We start from the raw sequence: 27,255 nt of genomic DNA on the forward strand, positions 1-27,255 counted from the left end.
TTGACATTTTTCTTTTAGTAACTTTATCTATAAGCCCTTTTCAGAGGAGAATAATCTCCAAACTTGTTTTGCAAATAGAGATTTGTTAAAATCCCCGATTCTTCTAAAGCCCAAGCCACCCTAATGTTTAGTTCTACATATTTTCTCCTAGGAGATTGAATGGATTACTGCTTTGTTAGAGGATCCCTCCCACCAAAAATTTCTTTGGACTTTCTCAATTTTTTTATAGTATCTTTTCCAAGGATTGTTGTGCCCATTACATGGTTGGGGATGGCATGTAGGACATATTTGACTAAAGTAGTGCGCCCCACCTGTGATAATAGTTTGGCTTTCCACTAAGCTAATCTAGATGATTTTTTTTCCATGATTTCATGATGTGCGTCAGTAGATATACCTTGAAAACACACTCTTGCTCCCATATATTTTTCCTGTGTTTTCATGTGTTTCATCTGCAGGATTTGGAGCATAAATTTCTTTTCTTTTTTTTTTTTTTCCTATGAACACAACTACTGAATCGGGTTCCAGATTTTAACAGGTTTGTTTTTTTTCCCAGATAACTCTTCAATTTTTGCTAATATTTCCTTAACTTTTCTAGCTTGACTTGGTTCTACTTTACACATGATTAGACAGTCATCTGTAAATAGGAGGTGAGATATAGGGGTTCCCCTTCTACATAGCTTGAAATCCTTCAGCTCCTTTTTTCCCTAAGCTAGATAAAAAAGACCAGATAGAGCTTGCATCCTATAATGAACAAATATGGGAATAGAGGGTCCCCCTGTCTTAGTTCATTTGTCAGCTCAATAAATTCTTTTTGGGTTCCATTAATTTTGATTGACAGTTTTTGGGAAGAAATGCAAAACTCCACTAGCTTACACCATTGTTCTGAGAAGCCCATGCCTTCTAACATTTTCAAGATAAAATCTCTTCTCATGCGATCAAAAGCACTTGACATATCAATTTTTAGGAGCATCCATTCTATCCCCTTCCTCTGATTCCTTATATTATGAGCTATCTCTTTTGCCATAATAATATTATTAGTTCATTGCCTCGCTTTGACAAAAGCAGCTTGGTTAGGGTCAATTAATTCGTCCATCACCGGCTGCACTCTTGCCACTAAACACTTCAATATTATTTTGTAGAGGACATTAGATTGGCCTAAATTGTTGAACATTTTATTTTTTATTTTTGAGATGTACACTAAATTTATAGAGTTCAAACCTAAGGGGAATTCTGCAGTGACAACAAACTATCTAACTAGAGAGCAGACATCATGTTTTATAGAACTATCTTAAAGATTTATGTATCTCCACTTGTTTTGATGGCATGAGATTTAAAAGCACCAACCACCTCCTCTAATTCCACGATTACTCCCCTATCATTTTTAATGGAATCCATGGAGCTTCTTTTAAAATTTGCTAGCTGATGAAAATATTTTGTATTTTTGTCGCCCTCATTAAGCCACAATTCCTTGGATTTTAATTTCTACATTTGTTCATCCCTTTGAAGTCTCATTCTTTCAGAGATGGAACTAGAGGTTTCCTCCTCAAAATCTAAAATTTTCTCCTCCAGCTGCTTCAATCTATCTTCGATTTTGCCGAACCTTTTCCTTATTCCATTTTTTTTTTTTAATTTATTTTACATTTCCTTAACTTAGGAACAATGTCAAGTGGGGGATTCCCATGCTAGTTTGTTTCTATAATGTCCCGACATTCAGGTTCCTTAGTCCACATGGGTAATAAATGGAATTGTTTAGGTCTATAGAGGATAGAGGGGTTTGTTTCTAAGACCAAGTTTCTCTAATACTTTGTGATAGCCTTTTTTGCCATTTGTCTAGGTGAAAGAAGAGCCCCCCGCTTCTGTCTTCATTAAACCATGGTTTTGTATAAGCTGGTTTAAAGGTTTAGAAGTTCTGACCCTTGTGTTTTTCCATCCTTTATAATCTGAACTCTTAACAAGGTCATTTAGGTTTTGTTGGTTCCCCAACAGATGATTTAACTCGCTCAAGAACTGCTCTCTTTTACTCTTCATTGGATGTCCATATACAAGACATAACCACCAATTCATACTAGCTAGTCCATATTTGACGTTAAGATCACGTTTCCAACCACGGTAGAAACCTCCGGATAAACCTTTTGTTGGCACCCCACACCAGAAATCATATCCTATCCTTTTACTCGGTTTTCCTAATTTCTCTAGATTAGTCTTTGTTTCATAAAGGAATACGACATCTGGGTTATGAATTTTTATTTGTTTTGTGTAAAAAATGGGTTGTATTGGGATCACAACAACCCTTTCATGTTCCAAGAAAATACTTTCATTTCTGAACCCAGGGATTTACTTGCTAAATGGTGAATGATAAGGAAAACATAACGTAGATAATAACAAACGGGAGTAGACATTACTTGCATTGGTTCAAGGTAGTTGAGTATAAATGAGTGGTTTTTAGGAATGGTTGGGGTTAGATCTCCAAGACCACCGTTGTAGATACCTTCTCCTAGCTTTTTGATGTCTCTCAAGAGGCTGCCCTGGCCATTGAGAAGATTCTCCACAAACAGAAGCCACTCCTCCCACCATGAAGTTTCCATTTGCTGCATTTTATCTCGCGCTACTAGGCTTAGGGAGCCCCAACCGCTATAAGGCTCCAGAACGAAATCTTTTCCCTGTGGGACGGGAACCCTATTCTCCATACCGTCAGGTGTGAGGATGACCATATCAACGTTTGCTATGCAAACAACGGATTTGTATTTCAGGTTGAAAATATATTTCCTTGGTTGGCCCAACTTCGTGAGTCCCAGATCCGGATCCAAACACCCGAATCCTCTTGTTTTAGCGATATAAACTGCCCATTCCCTCTTATGCTAATTGTTCCAAGTCTTCATGTGGAAGGCTTGGTGGCACGATGTGAATACAAAAGATAAACTGAGGTTTCTTGAGATCCAAGACAGATATTGCACAATCTGTAGTTCTGGAGAGGAAACTTGGCAACACTTATTCTTTGAATGCCAATATGCCAGAGCAGTTTGGTTCGCAACACAAATCGGTGTCAACCCATCGGATGTTCGTGGTGTTCAGTTGTCTTCGTTTGTTTATACTTTATAGATGGATTGGCACAACACTTAACTCTCTGCCTAAGGAAGTTCAAATGGGTTATGTTGCAATGTTCTTTACAATCTTTCGCCTTATATGAGATACGAGGAATAGCAAAGCTCATAATAAACAAATATTGGATTCAATCCAATTAGTGGATCTGGCTGACTCTTATTGCATTCAAGTCTTAATAATGCAATGAATACATAGATCCCATCTTGTCATCGTCATTAGCAGATACCTCATATCATGTTTGTTGATGCAGGTATTGGTTTTATAGTGTTATCTAAAGATTTGAATGTCATATATGCTGAAGGAAGCAGAGTTCAGGGCTCTTCCGTAGCCCAAGCAGAATGGTGGGCCCTTCTCATGGGCCTGGAGAAGGCTATTAACCTGGGAATTAAGAACATCTTAACCTTTTGTGATGCAACTAGTGTACTAAATAGTTTGAAGGAAGATGGTACGGTTGATTAGAGTGTGATGCATATCCAAGAAAAAGTCAGATCAAAATTAATTTTTTTTGATAATATATATAATATATGTAACTCATATTAGTAGAAATGCAAACGCTGCTGCCCATACTCTAGCCTATCAAGCTTGTAAAGATGGACTGATTTCAAAACTCTATGTGATCTGATGGCTCTAGAATGGTATTATAGGGGTTATTAATAGACTAGGAGGTGACTGTAATTTCAGATTTTTGAGTAGAGTACAGTTTATTGATCCCAAAAAATAAACGGACAAGCGCTCAATACAAAATTTTGAATTCCACTTCAGACCTAAAAATGTTCAAAATGTTACATCAATGACCCCGTAAATTAATATCAATTCCGAGCTGTCACCTACCCATCTGTACAGCAATAGCGTCCAGCAGCATAGTCATATATCCGGACCGGCAGACTTGAAGTTACAACACCAAGCAAGTTCATTACGCGTGTTAATATTACTTCAATTTTCATCTCTACCAGAAACAGATTCAGCGATGTGCTTGGCTGTATGACCCGACAACGAACTTGTATTTTCCGTTATTAGCTTGCTTGAGCATCATTATTTCTGTGTGGGTTGCTATTGCCATCGCAGGGTTATCACAGATTGAATTGCCTAACTTAAAAATCACCGCAATTAAGCTTCTCCATCAACTTTCCTGTCTATGAATCTTTCGACTCCTTCAAAATTAGTTAGCTTGCCAATAGAACAGAATAATTGGCAGCTGTAAACCAAATTGCTCAACATTTCCATGGAGGAGTGCAGCGTCTGGAAGCAAAAAATGGAACCCTAAAATGCCCGAATCTGTATTGAGATAGGGGAGAAGTCTCTAAACATGGCTAAGCAGTCGGTGGGATGGATCACGTTTCAGAAAAGATGGCTTTTGATGCTTCTCGTTGTATTTTCGATCTCGACAGCAATCGTGTTCGTAATCAGAGCCGCACTCGACTCGTGCGATCGGCATTTCGAAGATGCAGACGGCCGGATTCACTTAACCACGCAGATCGGTGGCATTTCAAATCCGCTCGGTTTCATGAAGTCGAAGCTCGTTCTTCTGGTTTCACACGAACTTTCTCTTTCTGGTACCCCTCCAACCTCATTATTTGTCCATTCTCTATTCCAAGCAAATTTCTCCCCCTCGTTTCGGGCAAACATTTACATTTTCTTGCTCTGAGCGGTGCTTTAATAGTGGATAGCTGTCACAGTATATTTAAATGAAATAGATAGTTGGCTATGTTCGATGTTCATTAGTGTCAATTTCGTTGCTTCTATACTCAACTATTCATTTAAGTGATGTACCTGGCCGGAAAAGACAGATTGGTCTAGAATCTAAATTTTTCCGCTTTCTGTTTGAAGCTCACCAGAGCATTACCAGATACCCGGTTCATTGAGGTGGCCCGCTATTGGTTCAAGTATAATGTGAATGGTTACTTGTTGCATTCGTGACAATTATGAGGATGGGCGGTGAAAGTACATCCATCAGATTTGGAAGTTATGTAAATTTTGCTTCTCTGCCATAGAAATTTGAACCATGAAGGTCCAATTCAAAACCATTTATGAAAAAAAAAGTCCAATTCAAAACTTGTTCTCATCAAAAGAACAGTAGTTTGTATTATACTTGGAACATCTTTTATTGCACTTTCTGAATGATGCTTTTGAGAGTGGGTACCTTTGGTTACCATTCGTTGGAAACTAGATTAATTGTGTCAATCAGGCAGTTTATGTTTCCCTGTTACAGGCATGGCTTTTTGGGTGTGCTGGGACTGGGAATTCTCAATGATCTCACTCCTCATTTCCCATGTTACAACCTTAGAAAATGTGCTAAATTAATGCACATGATGTAACACAGATATATTGAAACCTTTTTAACCACTGACCCACTTTTGATAGGAAGACTGCTTAATTTAATTTATCTCCTAAACTGTAAACAGGATTAGTCAAATTGGTCCTTTAAATCTTTAGCTTTATGCTATGATGTTTGGATACTTGCATATGCCCAATTTACCAATGTCATATACGATACTTGTTGGATATGACACACTAAATATTTGCATGGATACTTCTAGATGTATAATGTATGCTATTGCATTAATACTTTTGAAATATTTAAAATGGACTTCCCCACCTTTTGGATTCTTAAAACTGAATTTTGATGGCTGTAGCGTGGGGAATCCAGGGCCTTCTAGAATTGGGGGTGTGTTCAGGAATGAGGAGGGGTTTATTGTAGCTTTGTTTTCAGGCCCTATTGGAGAAGGAGACTCATTCAAGGCTGAGGTCTTTGTGGCTTTGGAAGGAATCCAAAAAGCTAGGGAGCTGAACATCAGAAGTTTGGTCCTTGAAGGTGATTCAGAGGTGGTGATTAGATGGCTAAAGGAAGATAACAATAGCATGTGGATGTTTAGCAATGAAAGGAAGAAATCAAAATGGCTTACTAGGGATATTGAGGTGAAGTACAGCTGGTTGAAAAGAAATGCCAACTCACTTGCCGATGGACTAGCCAAACAAAGGGTGAATAGGGATTCTTTATTTTGGGCTAATTCCTAAGTATTGTATTGTTTTCTAATGGTGTGGAGATAAGACATTTTATCTCTCCCTTTCTTGTATTTAAAATTTGACATCTTTAATAAAAGTTTTCAGTTATTGATAAAAAAAAAAATTAAAATGGCATCATCATCACCCAATCTTTATCCCAACTATATGGGGCCAGCTACAAGGATCCTGTTTCTCCATTCCTTTTTGCTTAATGCCATTATCCATTGCTAAATTATTAGTGCTTAAATCATTTCTCACTACTTCAACCCATATCCATTTTGGTCTACCCATACCCCTTCTAGCCCCTTCAACTTGCAATAGATCACTTCTTCTTATGGGTGCTGCCAAAATTCTTCTATGCACGTGACCAAACCATCTTAGGTGATGTTTGGCATTGATGGTGATTTCCCAGAAATTGGTGCCATGTAGGATCCACATCAGAATTTGAAGAATCATTGATTTTTTTTTCTGTTTGGTTGGCCGATTATGCTGATTTCTGGGAAATTAGCCAAAAATTGATTATTGAAATCAGCCCTTTTCAAGGGATCACCTTTTCTGGTGATTTCCTGATTTTCAACTGATTCCGAATTTTTTTTGAGGATGACATGGCATCTAACATGGCATTGAATAATAACTCTAAGACAAAAATAATCGGTCCTTGAAAATCAGTACCAAACAGACTCAAAGCTGATTTCTCAAAAATCAGCTTACATGGCATAAATGATACCAAACAACAATTTTTGATGATTATACAAAAATCACTGATTCCAGAAATCACCGATTTTTGGATAATCGGCAGGGAGAAATCATCATCGATGCCAAACATCACCTTAGTCTACTGTTTTATTTTATTGCCTATTGAAGATACTCCTAGGTTCCTTGACACGACTTCATTCTTGTTCCTATCCTTTGTGGTTTTTTCTACACATTTCTGCTACACTTATTTTTGACCTGCTGTTTCTTGACTGCCCAACACTCTACTCCATACAACATAGTTAGCCTTACAACTATTTTATAAAATTTTCCTTTTAATGTAAGTGGTATTCTCTTATCCTCCAATTTTCCTGTCTTACTCTAATTTCTATGGTTGATGTCCTCCTCAATCTCTCCCTTGTTATGAATTATTGAACTAAGGTACCAAAAAAGGTCACATTGAGTTATCTCATGGTCTCCAATCTCAAGTGTACCCTGATTTGCATTCCTAAAATGGTATGCTTAAACAAATTATATTGTAAAAAAAAATCTGCACATCTTAAAAATTTAATTAAATTTGGCAAGGAATAAGTCTTGAGAAATGAAGTCTAGCTTCAAAAACTAGATATAAATGTATTTAAGCATATTACATGGGATACCTGTATCCATATCTGTGTTCAGGGTTTTAGGAAATGGAGAATCACATCCCCGTTTTTCATATCCATGTTTATGTCCATATCCTTATATGGGTACACAGGCCTTATGTATTCACTGAATTATCATTAAGATAATAACCTCTTTTTAGGTGTCAATTTGGAAATGTTTCCCCCCTCATGTTAATTGTGAGAGTTGTTCCTAAGAATTCCCTTCTTTTCATGGAAAACTAATTCTAGGACACTACTAGAGGTACTGGATTTTACCATTTCTTGATGCATACACACAGTTTCCAATGCCTTTTGTTTATACTTATTTAGTCAGGCTGTTTTTAGCAAATAACATTCTATTGCCCTTCATTTTAAACGTCTTTGCTCTTTCTTCTCTCTCTCTCTCTCTATTTATTCATTTATTTATTTTTGTGTTTATTGAATGTTAAAGGTTGACATCTTGGGTTATTTTCTAATTTGTAAGGCATTTAAAAGACAACATATTTATGCAGGTGGACCATTATTGCTGATGGAGTTGGCATTCCTATTAAGAGGTGTTGGTGCTCAAGTTGTTTGGATTACTAACCAAAAACCAATGGAAACAGATGAAGTAATATATAGTTTAGAGCATAAGATGCTGGACAGAGGAGTACAGGTAATGCATTACTCAAATATGTACTGTTTTTGACATTATTAGCATGTGAAGCTTTTCTATTTTTAATTTTGGTCTGTAAGCTGGTGGATACGGCGCTTGTGGTGTAACTCTGAAAGTCTAAGGACAATGGCCATCCCAACCGGGAGAAGGAAAAGGGGAAAAGAGGAGCCTGCTGGATCCCTGGAGGGGCTGCTTAGATACCCTCTGGTGAGGGATTAGGCCACTGCAATTCGTCGGTTTTGGAATTCTGGTGGGAGGGAGATGGCACTGTAAAAGGGAGGTTAGGGAGGCTGAGAGAGGTTATAGAAGGGGTTTCAGATCCCAGATATGAGATTTGAGAGAGAGACTCTCTCTCAGGCAGGAAAGGAAGCTCTGAAGCGAGAAAGGAAACTCACGTGGTCTAGGGTTATGAATGCCTTGTGGATCCTCTCAAGGGACCCCTATGTAAAGATTTTTCTTAGGAAGTTTTCTATTCTAGAAAGTTCCTTTTTGAGTTTGTTATAGAATTGCCCAATTTGCGACACTTGGACTAGTTAGGGCCTTGCCATGTGTCCATGTGTTTACCTTGGTACTTGGGTTTATGTCCTTTCTAAGTCCTTAAGGAGAATGCAATGAGAAGTTGGGTGCGATGGGGTTAAGCGTCAATTTATGTATATGTGATAGGTGCAATGGGAGAGTGCTCTGTCTAAAGGCTACCTCGTTAATGCAATGATGCAGCAAGTGGTTGTCTTCGCATCCTGAACTGTGATGGATTGTGTTCATGTTACTGCATTGTTGTCCCATCGCACTGCTGTCGATGTGATGGCTAATCACAAATGGTACTAATCATTTGCGATTTTGATTGCTGGTTGACCTAGGGTACTTGCATCGTGAATGTTTGATGATGATGAATTTGTCTAAGTCTCCTTGAGTGTAAGGTTATGATGGATGGGTTGTGATTAGTTAGGCTTTTACCTGTGCTCGGGTGTTATTGTGCCCATGATATCGCAAGATTTGTGATGGTTAATTTTATGTACTTACATGGTATTTTACTAGCATTGTGTACAAAAATTGATTTTGTATATTTTCCTTTTTGATTGTTAATGAAAAAGAGAGAGAAATATTAAGAAAAGGGGAAGTGAGAAAAGAATACAAGAGCCTCCTAATTCAAAGAAGGAGCCACAAAAAATCCTGAAGGGTTCAACCTTCTCAAGGATAATTAATCTTAACATTTTCCATGTGAAAACTGTTTGAATTAGCAATGATGCCACAGTTACTGGGAAACCCATTTCATACATGAGTAGAAGTTTGTCCAATACATGCTTGGTGTGTGTAACATTTCTGCAAGGGGTATTTTTCCCTTGATTGGACTAAGTTGTCTTATTTAGGGATGTTTTTTGCTTTCATTTCTTATGTTGTTTTCAACACCTTTTCTCTTTCTGGAAACTACAGGTGATACTATTACAAAGAACATCTTGTTGAAGATGAAATAATGTAAAAAACTCTAGATTTTTTTTTCCTGTCAGATTAATGATCCAATTCCATAGTGTAATGAATCTAATGAGCATTATCTTTTAAAATTTCATTCTGCTACTCTTAGGCATGAAGTTTCTACATTAGTCATTACCATTATTTTAGCATGTTTGTAAACTTTGTTTGTGCATGTTTTTATTTTTTTTCCTTTTTATTGACTGTGCGTCTGTGCCCAAAAGCTGCTATGAAAAGTACAGATTTCTTTATGATATGTTTTTTGATCAGTAACTGAAAATTTTATTAAATAAGAGAAATATAAGTACAAGAAGAGGGAGATAAAATGTCTTAGCTCCCCACCAATAGGTTACAGAAAAAAACTTAGAAATTAGCCCAAAATAAAGAATCCCTATTCGCCCCTTGTTTGGCTAGACCATCAGCAAGTGAGTTGGCACTCCTTTTCACCCAGCCGTACTTCACCTCAATACCCCTAGTAAGCCATTTGAGTTTCTTCCTTTCATTGCTAAACCTCCACATGCTGCGGTTATCTTCCTATATCCATCTAATCACCACCTCTGAATCACCTTCAAGGATCAACCTCCTGATGTTCAGGTCCCTAGCTTTTTGGATTCCTTCCAGAGCCGTAAAGATCTCAGCCTTAAGTGAGTCTCCTTCTCCAATAGGGCCTGAAAAACAAAACTAAAATAATCCCCTCCTCATTCCTGAACACACCCCCAATTCCAGAAGGCCCTGGATTCCTCACACTACAGCCATCAATATTCAGTTTTATGAATCCATAAGGTGGGGACGATTTCTTTATGATATGTTCCTAAGTGTGGTTTGTTGATTTTTGTAGATCAGATTTATCCTCTTCAAATTTTGATGAATATGATGCAGCTACTTGTGAGCATTCTTCAAAATGCTGGATATCAGAATGTTGCTGATGTTTTGAACCTACCTGAAATTCTTTCTAGTATTGAAGAATCATGGTGCAACTGCTGATTAAAAAAAAGTGATTATGATGCAGGATTAATACTTGGTTTGTCATGTTTTGTTTACTTATTTTGAATGGTTTTTTGATATTGGAAAAAGGAAAGGAAAACCCAATTTGGATGGTAATGAATAGTAGTATGACAACACTTATCCAAGTATTCGGATATTTTTTATATATAATTTCTTATAATTTCAGTGACTTTGGTGCATAACTTTGCTTATTTCATTGTATTCTTTGAAATTTTGTTGAAAACTTCAACTTTTTCAATCTTGCTTCAATTTCGCCATATTTTTTGATAATTCAATATTTCAAGCTATTTTTGATGTCCTTAAAAGTATTTGCTTCTCCTTGTGCAGATATTTTCAGCATTACTGGAATTTTTGTACTTGCCTTTGAGTAATATAATGTGTTGGTTACTTTCTTTTGCCTCATCTTTTGGATTGCTTAGTTGCTATTTTTGGTGTTATCATATGGTATATAAATCGGAAACAGCCTCAATGTGCATTTGCAGGGGTAAGGCTGTGCTCATCTGTCCTTCCCTAGATCCCGCATTGGCAGGAGCCTCAGGCACTGGGCTGCCCTATATGGTGCTTGAAAGTTCTATTACTTGCCTATGAGTAGCATAAAGTGTGGTCACTTTCTTTTGCTTGTGTTTTTGGATTGTTTAGTTTCTAATTTTGATGCTTCCATTACAGTGCTTAAAAATTCTATGTTGTTTCAGCTCTGAACTAGGATTTGTTTCTTGATTCTATGATCCTAAACAGGATAAGAAACTATTGATGGAAAAGTGTAGATCCTTACTCTTTGTCCCTACCTCAAGAACATCTTATATCACTGCAAAAAGTAACATTATATCACTAGATCCCGCATTGGTAGGAGCCTCGGGCACTGGGCTGCCCTATATGGTGCTTGAAAGTTCTATTACTTGCCTATGAGTAGCATAAAGTGTGGTTACTTTCTTTTTGCTTGTGTTTTTGGATTGTTTAGTTTCTAATTTTGATGTTTCCAGTACAGTGCTTAAAAATTCTATGTTGTTCCAGCTCTGAACTAGGATTTGTTTCTTGATCCTATGATCTCAAACAGGATAAGAAACTATTTGATGGAAAAGGGAAGATCCTTACTCTTTGTCCCTACTTCAAGAACGTCTTATATCACTGCAAAAAGTAACATTATATCACTGTAATGAGGTTTTGTGGAGACAAGATGAAGGGTTATAATTTGGCATTTTGGTTCAGAGTGATGGGCTATTTGGCGGCGATGAGGAGTGGGTATGATCGTTAGGAACCATGGATCTCGTGATCTGATTTTTGGATTTGGTATTAGTGGGGTGCAAGTAGTTTGGATGTTTTAGAGGGCATATGAATTTTTTTGCAGGGCATATTTTTTGGAATCCGATTACCTTTGGGCTGTTTTAGGGATGATTAGGAGGTTAATAGGTGGTTTCAGTTTAAGATAGGATTTTTTTATTTGCTTGATTTTCAGGGGCTATTAATGAGAAGGGACGGTTGGTTTTATTGTATTTCCTTTTCTTTGTTTGTGAGGTCTTCATCTTGTCACCTGTCTCTGTGTCTTCTTTTTCTTTAATAAAATTTCTTGCTTTATTATAAAAATACCATAGGAATTTTACTGCGCTACTCTAACTGCCTGTACTGTTCTGAATTTATTCTTTTCTAGAGTGAACCACTGCAAATTTAGAAAATCATGTTGATAGGACATTATTCCCATTTTATCATAACTGTGGTTGATAACAGTAGTTCTAATGATCATTGTCATTGAGTCCTTCATAGTATCAATTGTTGCATTTTAATTTTGGGCAGCTCAGTGAACGAGGCTCCCCCACCAATGCGGGGTCTAGGGAGGGACAGATGTTGCATTTTAATTATGCTTCTATCATTTCTTTTGCGGTTTAATGTGTGAAATCTTGTTACAAGAAACTTTTACATGTATGAAATAAGGATACTGTGATGCATGGAACCTGAAGCTTGTGTGAGAATGTTTCTGTTGAACAAAGACCTTTATTATTTAACTCTGATCTGTTGTATACATTTTATGCTAAACTTGGCTCTGATCTGGTTCAAATTTGTCTAGATTGTTTTTGTGTGTGAAATGCTCCATGTGTATTCTGATTATGGTGATTTTGTTAGGTCCTTTCTGCAAAGAGTCAGGAAGCCATTGAAACCGCTCTTAAAGCTGATTTGGTTGTTTTAAACACTGCTGTTGCTGGGAAGTGGCTTGATGCTGTTCTCAAAGATGATGTTCCTCGTGTTCTTCCAAAGGTTTTGTGGTGGATTCATGAAATGCGAGGGCATTACTTCAAATTGGAGTACGTTAAGCACCTCCCTTTTGTTGCAGGTGCTATGATTGATTCACATACAACAGCAGAATATTGGAAGAATAGGACAGAAGAGCGTTTACGGTATGTCAACAAGAACCTATTGTCTTACTTTCTAATTGGATTGTTCCTAACAATGTTTTCAACCAGCTGTTGACCCGGCTGGTCGAACTGTTCGAATTGTCACCCGGCCAGGATTCCGGGTCCGATTAAGTCAAAACCCGTCAGACGGTAAAAACCATTGACTTAGTCAAGAACCGTTCAACCCATCTGGTTCGAGATCTATGTGTTCCAAGGAGCCATAGGTTCCTTGCCCCGCTTTTTTTTTGTGAAAAACCCCGTTTTGGCTTCAAATTGTAATTTTTAATATTTTTATAAATAAACAAATTAAAAAACATAAATTAAATATAAAATAATACATATAACATATCTAAAACATATTTGTACGTTATTTATTGCTAAAATATATTTATACACATATATACATATATATACAAATATATGTATATATATACTTAGTGCATATATATATGCTGATGTGGCATGGTCCGAACCGGTCGACCTGTTCGATCGAACCAGTGACCCACGACCCGGAGGCAAAAATGGTTCGGCATCCGGGTTGGTTTTTAAAACATTGGTTCCTAACACCTCTGTGTGCTGTTCTCTATTGCAAGTTAACCAGATTTTGGGGCTTTTCTGTTACTGTCTTTATATATCATCATCATCTAAGCCTTGTTCCAACTATATGAGGCCAGATACATGAATCCTGTTCTGTCATTCCATTTCTGTTCAGTGCCATACCCATTGTTAAACTGTGGGCCCTTAAATCATGTCTCATTACTTCAACCATTGTCCTTTCTGCCCCTTCAGCTTGTGACAGATCACTTGATCACTTCTTGTTACTTATGTTGTAGATAGTCTTCTCTACATATGCCCAAGGCCATCTTATTCTACTTTCCCTCATTTTATCACATATTGAAGCTACTTCTAGGTTCCTGTGAATAAGTTCATTTCTGATCATATCCTTTCTAGTTTTCCTACTCATTCATCTTAACATTCACATTTTTGCTATACTCGATTTTTGGACATGTTTCTTGTCTGCCCAGCATTTGCTGGCCTTGTAACCATTTTATGAAAATTTCCTTTTAGCATAAGTGGTATTCTCTTATCACATAAGACTTTGGATGCACCACTTCACTTTGCCCATTCTACTCTAATTCTATGGGAAACATCTCTCTTAATCTCTCCCTTGTTATGGACAATAATTGAACCTAGGCAATGGAAGAGGTCACACTGAGTTAACTCTTATTCTCAAATTTTAAGTATACCTTAATTGCACTTCTATTATTATTAAGTTTTCATTGCATATATTCTATTTTAGCCTATTTATTTTAAAACCTCTTGTTCTAAGATGTTTGTCCATAAACCTAATTTTGCATTTAATCTTTCGTTAGTTTTATCAATTAGTACTATGTCATCTGCAAACAACAAGCATCGCATACCCTCTTCTTGAATATGTTATAAGGAAGTGTTGTGTATTGGTGAAGACCCATTGTAACTATAAAATCCTATGTTTCTCACGTAGGTGTTCTAACATCAATTGTTGCACCCACATATATATCCTTAATCACATCCATATGCCTATTTAGCATTCCTTTCTTTTTCAAAACTCACCATGTTATCTCTCCAGAGACTTTATTATATGCTTTCTTTAGATCAATGAATACCAATATGAAAATCTCTCTTCTGTCTAAACTTTCCTATAAATTGTTTCAATAGAAAGATGACTTCAATGGTTGATCTCCCTGGCATAACCCAAGTTGGTTTTCTAATATCCTAATCCTTGTTTCATGTTGTAACCTAGTCATAGGCTTTCTCTAGTGGCTAATGAGTGTGCAGTAGGAAAAAAAATGAAAAGTGGAGAGAAGAGTTTGGTATATAAAGTGGATTTAGAGAAAGCCTATGGCCTAGTGGATTGGAAAGTTCTATAAATTCTAGAGAGGCTTGGTTTTGGAGCAAAGTGGAGATTGTAGATTAAAGATTGTGTTAGCTCAACTCATTATTCAATCCTCATCAATGGTGTGGCAAAGGATTTCTTCCTGGCCAAGCGAGGAATTAGGCAAAGAGACCCCTTATCCCCTTTCTTTTTCACTTTATTGGTAGAGGTTTTAAGCAAAATGATGGTGAAAGCAGATTTATAGGGTTTGATTAGGGGGTGGGGAATTGGTAGAAATCAAGTGGCTGTTTCCCATCTCCAATTTGTCAATGCTAACAATACAATTCTGTTCTATGAGGTTGTTAATGTGGAAATGGTGAGAAGCTTGAAGATTTGATTAACAACTTCGTGGGCTTGATTGGGTTGAGGATTAATTGGATTTAGAATAGAATTGTAGGGATCAATTTGGAATAAGGGGAACTGCTGAGGTTTGTTGAGTTACTAGGTGTGAAGTTGTAAATTAGCCTGTAACCTTTGGGAGGGAACCCTAGTTCTGATGGATTTTGGAAGTCAATAGTAGAGGTTCCTCTTTGAGAGTGATAGGTTGTGGCAGGTAATAGTAAGCATTCATGGGTTAGAAGGTAATGGTTGGAATGATAAAGTTGCCACCCCCCCCCCCGCCCCAGCTTCCCCTTGGAAAGCAGTTCATGAAGTTTTGATGTGGGAAGGGGTGATAAAGTAGATTCTGGGGAGGTTTGTGGCTACAGGGAAATCCACTCAAAGGCCAATTTCCTGAACACTTTGCTCTCCCACTCTTTACTTAAGGGTGATACTGTCTAGAATGGGAAGACCTTTTCTCACTGGTTTAAATTGGAACTTGGGCTTTAGAAGAGGTTTAAGGAAATGTTCTTCCTTGGCCCACCTACTCAAACATTTTAAGGCAAGTCTCACTGGACCCTTCCCTTGAAGACTCTAGAATTTGGTTAGTTTTACTAGATGGCCTTTTCACTTGCTCCACTTTTTTCAAACTCCTTGCCTTGCTTAACCCTCAAGGGGTGGACTTCCCAGTGAAAGAAATTTGGAGTAAGCTTATCCCACCTAAGATTCAAGATTTCCGTTGGGAAATCTTTCTTGGTAAAGGTAAATACTTGTGATATGCTGCAGAGAAGAAAGGCTTATGTTTGCCTTTCTCCTCACATGTGCTTCTTGTGTAGGAACAGTGATGAGACCCTATCTCATTTATTAACCTTCTGTTCAGTTGTTAATAGAATTTGGGAGTTTTTTTGTTCTCTTTCTTGGTGCAGGTGGGACCCCCTCAAGATGTGGTGGGCATTTTCATTCCTAACTTCTTGAGCCAATCAAAGAAAAGAGGAAAAGCACTGTGGAGAGCCACTAATGCAACACTTTGCTAGGTGGTATGGGAAGAAAGAAATAGTAGGGTCTTCTTTGAAAGAAGCTGGACTTTGGAGGAACTGATGGTCAACATAAAAGTAAAGGTAGATCTATGGGTTAAGACGTTGGATGGCTTCCAAATCTTTTCAGTCACTGACATTTTAAGAGCTTAGACCAAAGTGGCACAGTCTTTGAGAGCAAAAGACAGAATAAGAATGGATTGAAAACCCCTAGAAGGTAACAAAGCCAAGCTGAACTTTGAAGGGAGCTCCCTTGGAGGTATGGTAGGAATAGGAGGGGTAACCAGAAATTCTGAGAGGAGAATCTTGGCTCTGCTTTCAGGGTCAATTGGTTTGGGAAATTCTTTGAAGGTTGAACTGTTGGCTCTGCTGCAAGGTTTCCGGTTAGCGAAACAGTTGGGTTTTAGAATGATTGAGGTGGAAGGGGATTCAAATGTAGTCATATCATGGGCAATTTGCAGTAGCATACTCCTTGGACTTTTAAACAGGTGACAAGGAAGTGAAAGTGATTGCAAAGGATATAGAGGCTGAATTTAAGTGGGTCAGATGGAGTGCAAATTGGTTCGATGATTCCCTTGCTAAACAAGGGGTTATGAGGAAGCAATTATTCTACACTGCTATGTAATTTGGGTTTGAAAGTAGGGAACAACATTTCTATCATCAAGTTGTACTACCCACTTATTTAATCAAATCTAATAAAATGAAATCTGTTTTCTGCTGATAAAAAACCATTTCTCAGTTATTTTTTCCCATAGTTTCATAGTGTGGCTTATGAGTTTAATCCCATGATAATTTTTACAACTTTGGGTATCACCTTCCTTTTTAAATTTAGGCACCATAATGCTCTTTCTGCATTCATCAGGCATCTTTGTCATTTTCATTATCTTATTAAATATTTTAGCTGGCTATAATAGGTTTACCTCTCCCATACCTTTTCCAAACCCCTACTGGGATACCATCAAGTCTTGACATTTTCCCCTTCTTCATCTTATTTAATGCCTCCACTTTAGAAATTCTAATTTTACAAAGAAATTTATTATTTTTAGTAATATTAGACTTATAATCCCTCCTCTACTAGCACCCTTTATATGTCTATGGTTTACCTTTTGAGCCAAAGGTAATTATTTTATTCTGTATCTATATAATTAATGTATAAAAAGGATTGTGTTAGTCACTTACGACGTATGCCCAATACACAAAAACATTAGACTCACTACTTTTCTTCTCAGGCAAGTATTGTCTCAAAAAAAGTTTGATGAATTTCTTTGAAGATCTCCAGCACTGACAACCACTACTAAGTTGCATCCTTTACTCTTCTGATCAGCTCATCCATGGAGCTGCTTTTGTTCTCAAATATTCTACAGTTTATTTCTCTCCAAATACACCAAGATACTGTTACTGGAATTGTAACCCACAGCCTTCTGCCCCTCCTGCTTAATCCCTTTAACTTCCACCCCAGCAAGTGTTCCTTCAATGATTTCGAGTGACATCAGAAAAGATTCAAAGCTTTGCACAAATGATTGTACACCTCTCTTGTCCTGAGATAGTTAAGAAATGAATGGGTTGCTGCTTCCTTCTCCTCAGTAGACTAATTCCCCTTCTTTCTAGACTGCCCCTTGTTAAACATGTATCTAATACTACTATCCAAAATAAGAAAACTACTTTGGGGGGAATTTGAGGAAGCCAAATTCTATATGTTTTCATTTAGTAATTTTTCAAAATATCAACTTACTTTTAGTAATATTGTCTTGATATGTAAAACACCAATAAATTTTTTGGCTTTATTTACAGGTTTATCCTTAACAGTTATTTGCTATTTTCTGTCAAAAAGAAAGCTAGCTGTATGCTTTTCTAGTTGCTTAGGTATATTTTTTAACTCTCTTCTTTTTTATTTTTATTTTCATCCAAACCTTGTCTTCTTTTTTTTAAATGGATTTAAACATTATAAGCCAGGAGTTGCAGCTGCTTCCTAGAAGAGATTTTTTTTTTTTTATTGGAAAGGAGTGATAGTCTCTTAATAGGATGTTTTCCCCCTCCCTTAAGCTTTTGACTTGGGGATGTATGTATTATTGGCGTTCATCTATGGGTGTATAACTGGTCTCATCTGTACATATAAAAAATGTAAAAGCTTCTTTAAACAAGTTTTGCTTTTTAAAAGAGATTCTTTATGCTACCACTTGTCTGGTGTATTCTATAGTGTAAAATTTCACTTGTTCTCTTAATATTTCTTTTATACAGATCTCTCTCATTATTTTCATTTTTGGCTTTGCAGGATTAAGATGCCTGAGACCTATGTTGTTCATCTTGGAAATAGCAAAGAATTGATGGAAGTAGCAGAAGATAACGTGGCCAAAAGGGTTCTCCGGGAGCATGTCCGAGAATCCCTTGGAGTTCGAAATGAAGATCTACTTTTTGCCATCATTAATAGTAAGCCTTCTATACTTTGACTATTTTTCTTCTCTCTCTGTTTTCTTTTACTAATAAGTGATGATTGGTTGGCATTTTGTCACTTTTCCATAGATTTGATAGTAATATACTAGTATTGTGGGCCCAGTTATTTGTTAGTGCAGGAAACTCCTTTGCTTAAAATGATGTCATTTTTTTTCACCTTGTTCAAAACTAATTGAGGTTGGACACACATATCAGTTGGTTAATTTTGTTTTTCCCTTTTCCCAATTCTTGGTTATCTTGGATATTACAAAATTATATGAAAGGATAGTCTTCCTTTTTCCCATTGTACTTGTGCTTTTTTCCACTGAAAGCTGCTTGGGACATCTATTTCTTTTGAGCACTGAGCACAGGATAACTGCAGGTGTTTCACGTGGGAAAGGACAAGATTTATTTCTCCGCTCCTTCCATGAAAGCTTGCAGCTGATCCAACAGCAGAAGCTAAAGGTGCCATCCATGCATGCTGTTGTAGTGGGAAGTGACATGAATGCTCAGACCAAATTTGAAACAGAACTTCGCAACTTTGTAATAGAGAAGAAAATTCAGGATCGTGTTCATTTCGTTAAAAAAACACTTACTGTAGCTCCATATCTTGCTGCAATCGATGTGCTTGTACAGAACTCTCAGGTACTTAATGCATGCCTCTAAATTTCAATTCCTGTTTAAAACAAAAAATCTATTTATTTCCAGGATTTTGTAGCCTTCCATAAGGTATGTCTTTTATATTCCTACTAATGTTTCTTTTTATCTTCAAATAAAAAAACAAGTACTCTTGTGGTTCAGAAGAGTTATTGTATGCGTTCATTATACTGATAAAAGTGTACACAGTCTGGATGACTGCAGTTCCATTAACCCCATAATTTTTATGAAGTCTCACTGGCTTGTGCAGTGGGATTCACAGCAATTATGAAAAGAAGAAGACATTATTGTTTTTCATGAAGAACAAAACCAGGGTGTATATAGATAAAACAGAAGACATATAACATCTCCATATCCTTTTTGCTTCAGGTGTAAAGGATTTAAAATTGTGGCTCACTGGCTCTGTTTCCAGCATCGAGTACTACTAATTCTAATTAAGTTCAGGTTCAATTCTAAGAACTTCTAGAACAAGTAACAAATTGGAATTATCTGAAAAGCTGTCAAACTTCCAACTAAGCTGATTTCATGCTGGCTCCCCTGGGGCATGTGATTGAGCCTAACCATTCTTCAGGTGGATTAAATTTCTACTACATGTCGTTCAGTTGGAGGTTCATTGACTGGTCCAATTCATGGGCAATGATAGGCCTACTAATGCCATTAGTGACTGGTCCGAAAACCTATTTCTGTGGTTATTTTCTTTTACTCCTAATCATGGTTTCAAGCTTCATCATAGAATCTGTACAAACATAATCACTGCTCTATATCTAGCAAAGCATGGTGTAAATCAGAGTCTTTGTTTTGGGCTGTTTTGTAACTTGATTTATGATGAGGGGTCACCTTATGTCCCTGTAGGTGATTGTTGTATTTCTGTTTTTAAGCTAATGAAAGTTACTGTTTCCTATCAAAAAAATCACTGCTCTATACGATTTATAGTATCTGTGGACTCTGATACCTTTGAACGCAATTAACAAAATGGGTTAGTGGTAATAAAGTAACTTAGCTAATTGACAGGTCACAAGTTCAAATCTTATGATTGACATTTGAAGTTTCTGAGCATTTACTGACCTGGGTGGGTCATTAAAACCGGTTAAATCATCAAAACCCATCCGGTTTTCAACAGTTCTGCCAGGTTTTGACTGGTTCTAAAGGTTTTCCAGAAATTTGAAGCCTGGACTTCTAAAAAACCAGAATGGTCTCTGGTTGACTGGTTCCCGGGTCCAACGGTCTGACTGTCAGGTCTGGTCCAGGTCTTAAAACAATGTTATAAGCATTAAAAGAAGCAAGCTCTCTGATGCTTCCATAGTTTGTATTTAGTTTCAATAATTAAATCAAACATTTTATTAAAAGGAAAAGTATAACCAGAGTATGACCAGTGCTTCGGCTTCCTTAGGTTTTATTATAGGATGTACTTGAGCCTTGAGTATTACTTCTTTGTCCCCTTCACTTGTTGAATTCTGTAATCACTCAATACAGCATCTTTCTCTCTTCTCCTGTTGTTCTATGAAGAGATGCTGCTTATATTTCAAGCCATGGATACATAAACCATGGAAGACTTAGAAAGTTGCATCTTTGTTTGTGAAGCTTAACCTTTTTTACTTTTTTCTGTGTAGGCTAGGGGAGAATGCTTTGGTAGGATTACCATTGAAGCTATGGCATTCCAGATACCTGTATTAGTAAGTTCCATTTTAGCTACGAAATTAAATTAATTCATATCAGTATATGCATGTTTGTTAATGTTAGCTTTGTATAAATAGTAGAATGTGCATACTTTTCTTGTTTCCAATAATTTCTTTATCTGTTTTACAATTTTTATATGTAAATTGATTATTCTGATTTCTGATTCAGTTCTTTATCTGCTTTATGTGAAACTGCCTGATGCATGTCCTTTGTGCAGAGTGATTCTTTCTAGCTTAGGAACTCTGTGGATTTGCATTCTAGGACCTGTTAACATTTTTCAGAGGAACCGTACACATTGCAAGTTGGTTTAGGGGTTAATACTTAATGGACACCAATTATTTTGGGCTGAAATATGGTACTTATACTAAGAGAAGGGATAGGTGGAGTAAGTCTAGCCTATAGAATGGGTGCATACTTTTGTACATATGATTCTTTATTTAAGGCAGTAAAGTGGATCAGTTGCCCATAAAAAAAAAAGGTTGAATTAAGACAGTGGACTTGGATTTTTGGAAAGATAAAGTAAAAATAGAGAACATTGAAGCCTATTACCAAACAGATTTTCCCAAAGTGGTTAAAAAGGCCGTCATAACATTCAAAGAGGAATGTTAGAATTAAGTATTTAAGTGCAAAACTTGAGATCTGCTGAAGAGAAAAAGTGATACATTAGGAATTTCTGTATTTCATTTGACAAATTTTGGCAATCATCTCATTCCATGCCAATAGAACTTGGACATAATTATATTGGATGACTATTAGGGTGACCATAGTCTACAATTATAAATGCTGAGCAATCAAGAAATGGAACATAGGATAAATGTTTTGAGATAGATGGATGAGAAGTGATATTTAGTGGATGAAACTAAATATCAGTATACACAAAGGGCTCTTAGAGATTAGGGTTTGCTTCAGTTGACAACAAGGTTAAGGACACCGGCTAAAGATGGTTTTCCATGTGAAACAAAGACTAGTTAATACACTAGTGAGAGAGTTGCATGTTCGAGTTGAAGGCTCTACAAGGTGCTTCATTTGGCCTTGGATAGAGGTGTATGGAGAATCAATATTCGTGCTGCCAATCGCATATGTGGGTAAGATGGATGACAATGATTATATGTGATTATGTGTAAACCATGCTTTATGGAAGAGTATTAGGCAACCAAGAGACAATGAATCCATAGAATAAACTTGCCTATACTTTTCTATGAAGGTGGAAATCTGAGCTGGATCAGAAACTTGAAAATGGTAATACAACTCTTTGAACAGATGTCCAACCTTAAAGTGAATTTTGAGAAGAGTTCTGTAGTAGGAGTGAGCATGGAGGAAGGGGAGATCATGGAATGTGTAGAGCTTTTGGGATGTGCAGTCTCAATCTGGCCCTTGAATTACGTAGGCTTACCTTTGGGAGACAACCCTAAGAAAGGTAGTTTTTTGGAATCCGGTGGTGGAAAGATTTGAGAGGAGACTTGCTTCCTGGAAAAAGAACTATCTTTCTCTTGGTGGGAGGATCACACTAATTAGGGCTACCTTAGCCAACTTACCCATTTACTTCTTGTCAGTGTTCAAGATTCCAACAGAGATGTCTAATAGTTTGGAAAAGATGATGTTTCTGTGGGTGCTAGGAGAGGAGAAGAGGCACCATAGAGTGGGTTGGGAGGTGGTGGTTAGAAGCAAGAGGTTAAGAGGGTTAAGGCTTGGGAACATTAGAAAAAGGAGTGTGGCTTTATTAGGGAAATGGTAATAGAGGTTCTCTTTAGAAAAGGAGAAATTGTGGGCTAAAATTGGTGAGCATTTATTGATAAAAAAAAAATGGTGAGAAATCATGGGCTGGAGGACAATGGATGGAATGCTGGAATTCTGGCAAGGACTACAAGTGCTTCACCCTGGAAAGCCATCCATGACTTATTACCAGTCTTCTCCCCTTTGATCAGGTATGATTTGAACTCAAGCAACCTCATAAAATTCTGGGAACAGACTTGGGTGGGGAATTCCCCATTGAAGGATCAGTTTCCATCATTGTGTGCTCTCTTTGGCCTGAAATGAGCCCATATCATCCTTCATTATCCCTTCATCTTCAAACTCTAGGATTGGGTGAAATTTGGGTTTGAGAAGGGCTGTTAGAGACACAGACCTGAACTGCACCTTGACTCTCCTAGGTGTTCTTGAAAATGTTTTCTTGGATCCCGCAAAGAAGACACCAGAATTTGGACCCCCACCCCCTCGGAATCTTTCTCTTGTGCCTCTTTCTTTAAAGTCTTGACTCAGCCAGACAGACCCGTAGACTTATCTTTCCTTGTTAAAGAGATTTGGTACAAGCCAATTCCTCCTAGGGTTGGGAGTTTTTGTTGGGAATCATTTCAATGTAGAATCAACACTAGTGATGTGCTTCAAAGAAAAAAAAAGACCCAAGATTTGTTTATCTCCTCATAGGTGTATTCTCTGTAAAGCTGAAGGGGAGACTGGTTATCACCTATTCACCTTTGGCTGTGTTTGGTTGCAGTGCAAATTTATTTGCACTAATACAAATGCATGGGAGTGCAAATGTAAAAAATGCAAATTCTTATTTAATTTTGTTTTGGGCTTTACTTTGTTTTGCTTTCATGTCTTAATTTACTTCATTTGTACTGCAATCAAACAAACTAAGCTAAAATTTGAAGCAAAAACAGGTCAGAATTTACACTCAAATCATTTGCACTGACATGGTTTTGCATCAGTACAAATTTATTTGCATCGCAACCAAACACAATCTTCTGATTTCTTGCTAGTTTGCCAAAACTATTTGGGAATGGGCATTTTCCCTTTTTGGGATTGGGTGGATCCCCTGTGAATGTGCAGTCTTTTTTCTTCTTCATTCTTCAGGTGGCATTTGAAGAGAGGTAGGACTATGGAGATGCCTAAGGGTTGCTGTGGGAAGAAAGGAACTCAAAACTTTTCTCTGAAAGAGAGAGAAGCGTTGAAAATTTGATAGAGCTGATTCACATAAGGGTGGTACAGTGGTTGAAATCCTCGGATTTATTCACAGATTTTACAGTGGATGATTTGTTGACAAAATGGAGAGGGATTGCTAGCTGTGCCCAAGTCAAAACGGGTCTAAGTCTGTCTTGGGGAACGGGATCTGGTCCTCACAAATGGGTGCCTCACAGTCACATTCACCGCGCATTGGGAACATCTCCCGTGAATAATAACTTATAAGTACGGGAGATGTTCCCAATGAATGGTAGGATGTGCATTTGAGGTCAGTGTGAGGTGCCCTGTGTGAGGAGCAGATCCGATCTCCTGTCTTGGACCCCTCCCCCCACTGGTTTTATAAAGCTGAACTTTGATGGTAGTAGTAGAGGGAACCTTGGGCATTCAGGCATTGAGGGTGTATTTAGGGACGAGAATGGAACTGTTTCAGCTTTGTTCTTAGGCCCAATTGGGGTAGGTAACTCTCTCAGGGCTGAGATTTCTGTGGTCTTGGAAGGTGCCCAAAGGGCAAAGGAAATGAACATTAGAAGGCTTGTAATTGAAGGGGGATTCAGAGGTGGTGGTCGGGTGGCTAAAAGAAAAAATTCAGATGGTTGGTTAAGGACATGGAAATAAAGTTCAGTTGGGTGAAGAGATTTGCTAACTCGTTTGCTGATGGGTTAGCCAAGCTAGGGGTGATCAGGGAATCTATATTTTGGGCTCAGTTGTAATTCTGGTCTTTCTCACTTTGGGGGCACTAGCCTCTGTTGGGGGGGAGTTAAGAGAGTTTATCTCCCCCTCTTTGTAATTAATTATTCTGCTTGATTAATGAAAGTTTTGTTATTGATCAAAAAAAGAATAAACCTACCTATATTTCCCATAGTGTGAGCTTAGTTTCTTGCATTCTTCTTTAACCTAATAAAGTTCTCACTAGCAATAGCATTAGGGTACATCCCATTTTTAAATAAAGGGGAACACTCCAGTGAATAGGCCAAAAGTGATATTTGAAAAGACAGGCACCCCCATGTGCCTTTATACTTTATAGGGTACCTTTTGTCTTTTTCACAAGGGGTGTGTTCCTCGTTTATCAAATTTGGGTGTGCCCTATTCATCCCTCATATATATATATATATATATATATATATATATATATATATATATATATATATATTTTGTGGTAAAAGCCTGGGAAGATCACCTTAGGAATTTGGAATGGCCTGAGTAATTTAAGGATTAGATTGAAAATAACATTTCTTGCAGGTCCACTAGCTAGGGTAATGCTTGTCTTTGTTCAGGTATGGCCCTCTATTTCTTTTGGTGAATTAGCAATTCTAGTTTGGTTAGAAAACTGCATAGATGATTAGGAGAGAATGAGAGGCAAAGAAAAACAAGATAAAAAGGAATATTTTCTTATAATGACAGTATTATTAGCCAGTTAAACACTCTGGTCCACCTTGTTATCTTCAGGAGGTTTCTTCACCTTCCTAATCTTCCATTTGTGGAATTTTGGGGCCGTAGCATACTGGTTATATTTTAGAAAACAAATGCTGCCTTCTGTCTGTGGGGTTGGAAAAATAAAGAGGCAAATGTGGTCGTCAGTCCTTAGTGAGTTCAGCAATTGCAATTTCAATAGTTTTAAAGGGTAGTGGGGCTCTATTATCTTAAATCCTCCCTCTGATAGTTTGCGTGCATGTCTCATCACCTTTTGTGCGTGTGTAGAGAACGAGGATGCATGTATGGCATTTCCAAGTATATAACCCAACTTCCGGTCATTGGCTACTGCAGTGGTTTATTGGTGCTGAATTTTTTTTTTTTTTTAACATGATCCCTGCCTTTGTTTCCTTTTTTTCTCAGATCCTTCTATTTACATGTTGCTTACTAGTTTCAGCTTTTGTCATATGTTTTTTTTTTTTTTAAGCTTTTATTATATGTTAAAGCATATGCACATCTGCGGATGTAGCAAAAATGTCGTCTGTCAAGATAAACCTTAGATATTGTCCTATTGTTGATTCTAGTCAACATGGGTTATATGGTCGTCATCTGGACTTCGAAATAATAAACCACATCCTGGATAAGTCACACAATGTCAAAACACTGGATTCTTTATCCAATTGGCATCAGATGGATCTACCTCTAGTTTCTGTATAGATCAAAGCTCTTGATTGGATGGATGTGACGACTACATCTGGGGCTGAAAGGCAATTGATGCCTGACATTCAGATACACTGATATGATTAATCATTGTCTCCACATCCTGATCGATCACCAAAGTTTGTGTGTTTGTGTGTGCATGCGCATCTCATTAACCATTATTCAATTATCACGGGGTCATATTCCTTTATCTTTGTTGGCTTATCTGATATATGTCTAACATTATTATATATATTGCTGGCAAAAAAATGGTCAGGGAACGGCTGCTGGAGGCACCACAGAGATTGTAGTTAATGGATCAACAGGTTTGTTGCATCCTGCTGGAAAAGAGGGTGTCACACCTCTTGCAAAAAACATGGTTAATTTTGCCACACATGTTGAAAGGAGGCTGACAATGGGAAGAAAAGGATATGAAAGAGTAAAAGACAGGTTTTTGGAACACCACATGGCACAGAGAATAGCGTTGGTTTTAAAGGAAGTGTTGCACAAGGCTAAGGGCCACTTTTAGGTTGCAATGCCTGAGCCCCTCTACTATCAAATGGAAAATTTAACATTCTTGATTTTAGTTCGGAAAGTTGGGAGTAAATCACTTTTAAGTGCTAGTATCTGATACTTCCCAAATTAGGTTGTATGACTTGTATCATTTTTCCCTTCATCATTTCCTTTATTTTCCTCTCTTATGGTTTGAAATTATGTCTGTACATAAAGAAATGTTTCAGCAGTCAATTTGTTCCAAGTCTCAACTTCCACATCATCTCCTACTGTTCAGACCTTGAAAAAACAATCTATTAAGCTCGATACTTTAACGGAAAACCGTGGATTGGATTTGGCAGAAATCAGGTTCCACCAATGGATGGAGGGATCTCGGTGGAACAATCAGTACAGTAGAAACTTTCAACATTCTGTATGTAATCTGGGAGATTTGGAAATGTAGAAACTTCAATTTCCAAAGATTCAACCACCTTAGCTAGTCATGCCATGCTTCATACAATTTTTACCCTATTAACCAGAGCTCGATGGCCTTTCATAGTTTCATGGGTGATTAGACCTGGCAATTGGGTTGGGTGGGTCGGGTTCGGGTTGGGTCAAGGTACTTTGGGTTTATTTCGGGTCGGGTGGTCAAATGCTAGACCCTAACCCTAAATATTCGGTTGGGGTTGACCTATGAGTCATATCGGGT

The 27,255-nt window shown here is 37.5% G+C and overlaps 1 protein-coding gene across 1 annotated transcript; it reads left to right on the forward strand.

Moving 5' to 3' along the window:
* Positions 1–3,783: 3,783 nt before the first annotated feature.
* Positions 3,784–26,829, forward strand: LOC148850802 (uncharacterized). Its single transcript, XM_088942956.1, has 7 exons — positions 3,784–4,655; positions 7,955–8,097; positions 12,685–12,956; positions 18,493–18,647; positions 19,033–19,295; positions 20,918–20,980; positions 26,332–26,829. Exons 1-7 carry the CDS (start codon positions 4,409–4,411, stop codon positions 26,581–26,583), a joined length of 1,395 nt encoding a protein of 464 aa, XP_088799082.1. The 5' UTR covers positions 3,784–4,408; the 3' UTR covers positions 26,584–26,829.
* The last annotated feature ends 426 nt before the right edge of the window (positions 26,830–27,255 follow it).

The sequence above is a fragment of the Nelumbo lutea genome, chromosome 5 (genome assembly GCF_056320005.1).
Source record: "Nelumbo lutea isolate HS-2025 chromosome 5, American lotus-T2T, whole genome shotgun sequence".
Taxonomy (NCBI): Eukaryota; Viridiplantae; Streptophyta; class Magnoliopsida; order Proteales; family Nelumbonaceae; genus Nelumbo; species Nelumbo lutea.

Bases quoted from the DNA above. Each gene is read 5' to 3' on its own strand.
- LOC148850802 (XM_088942956.1), top strand. From the start codon at position 4,409: ATGGCTAAGCAGTCGGTGGGATGGATCACGTTTCAGAAAAGATGGCTT. The intron at 4,656-7,954 runs GTACCCCTCCAA...ATATTTATGCAG, and splicing joins ACACGAACTTTCTCTTTCTG to GTGGACCATTATTGCTGATG. The intron at 8,098-12,684 runs GTAATGCATTAC...TGATTTTGTTAG, and splicing joins TGCTGGACAGAGGAGTACAG to GTCCTTTCTGCAAAGAGTCA.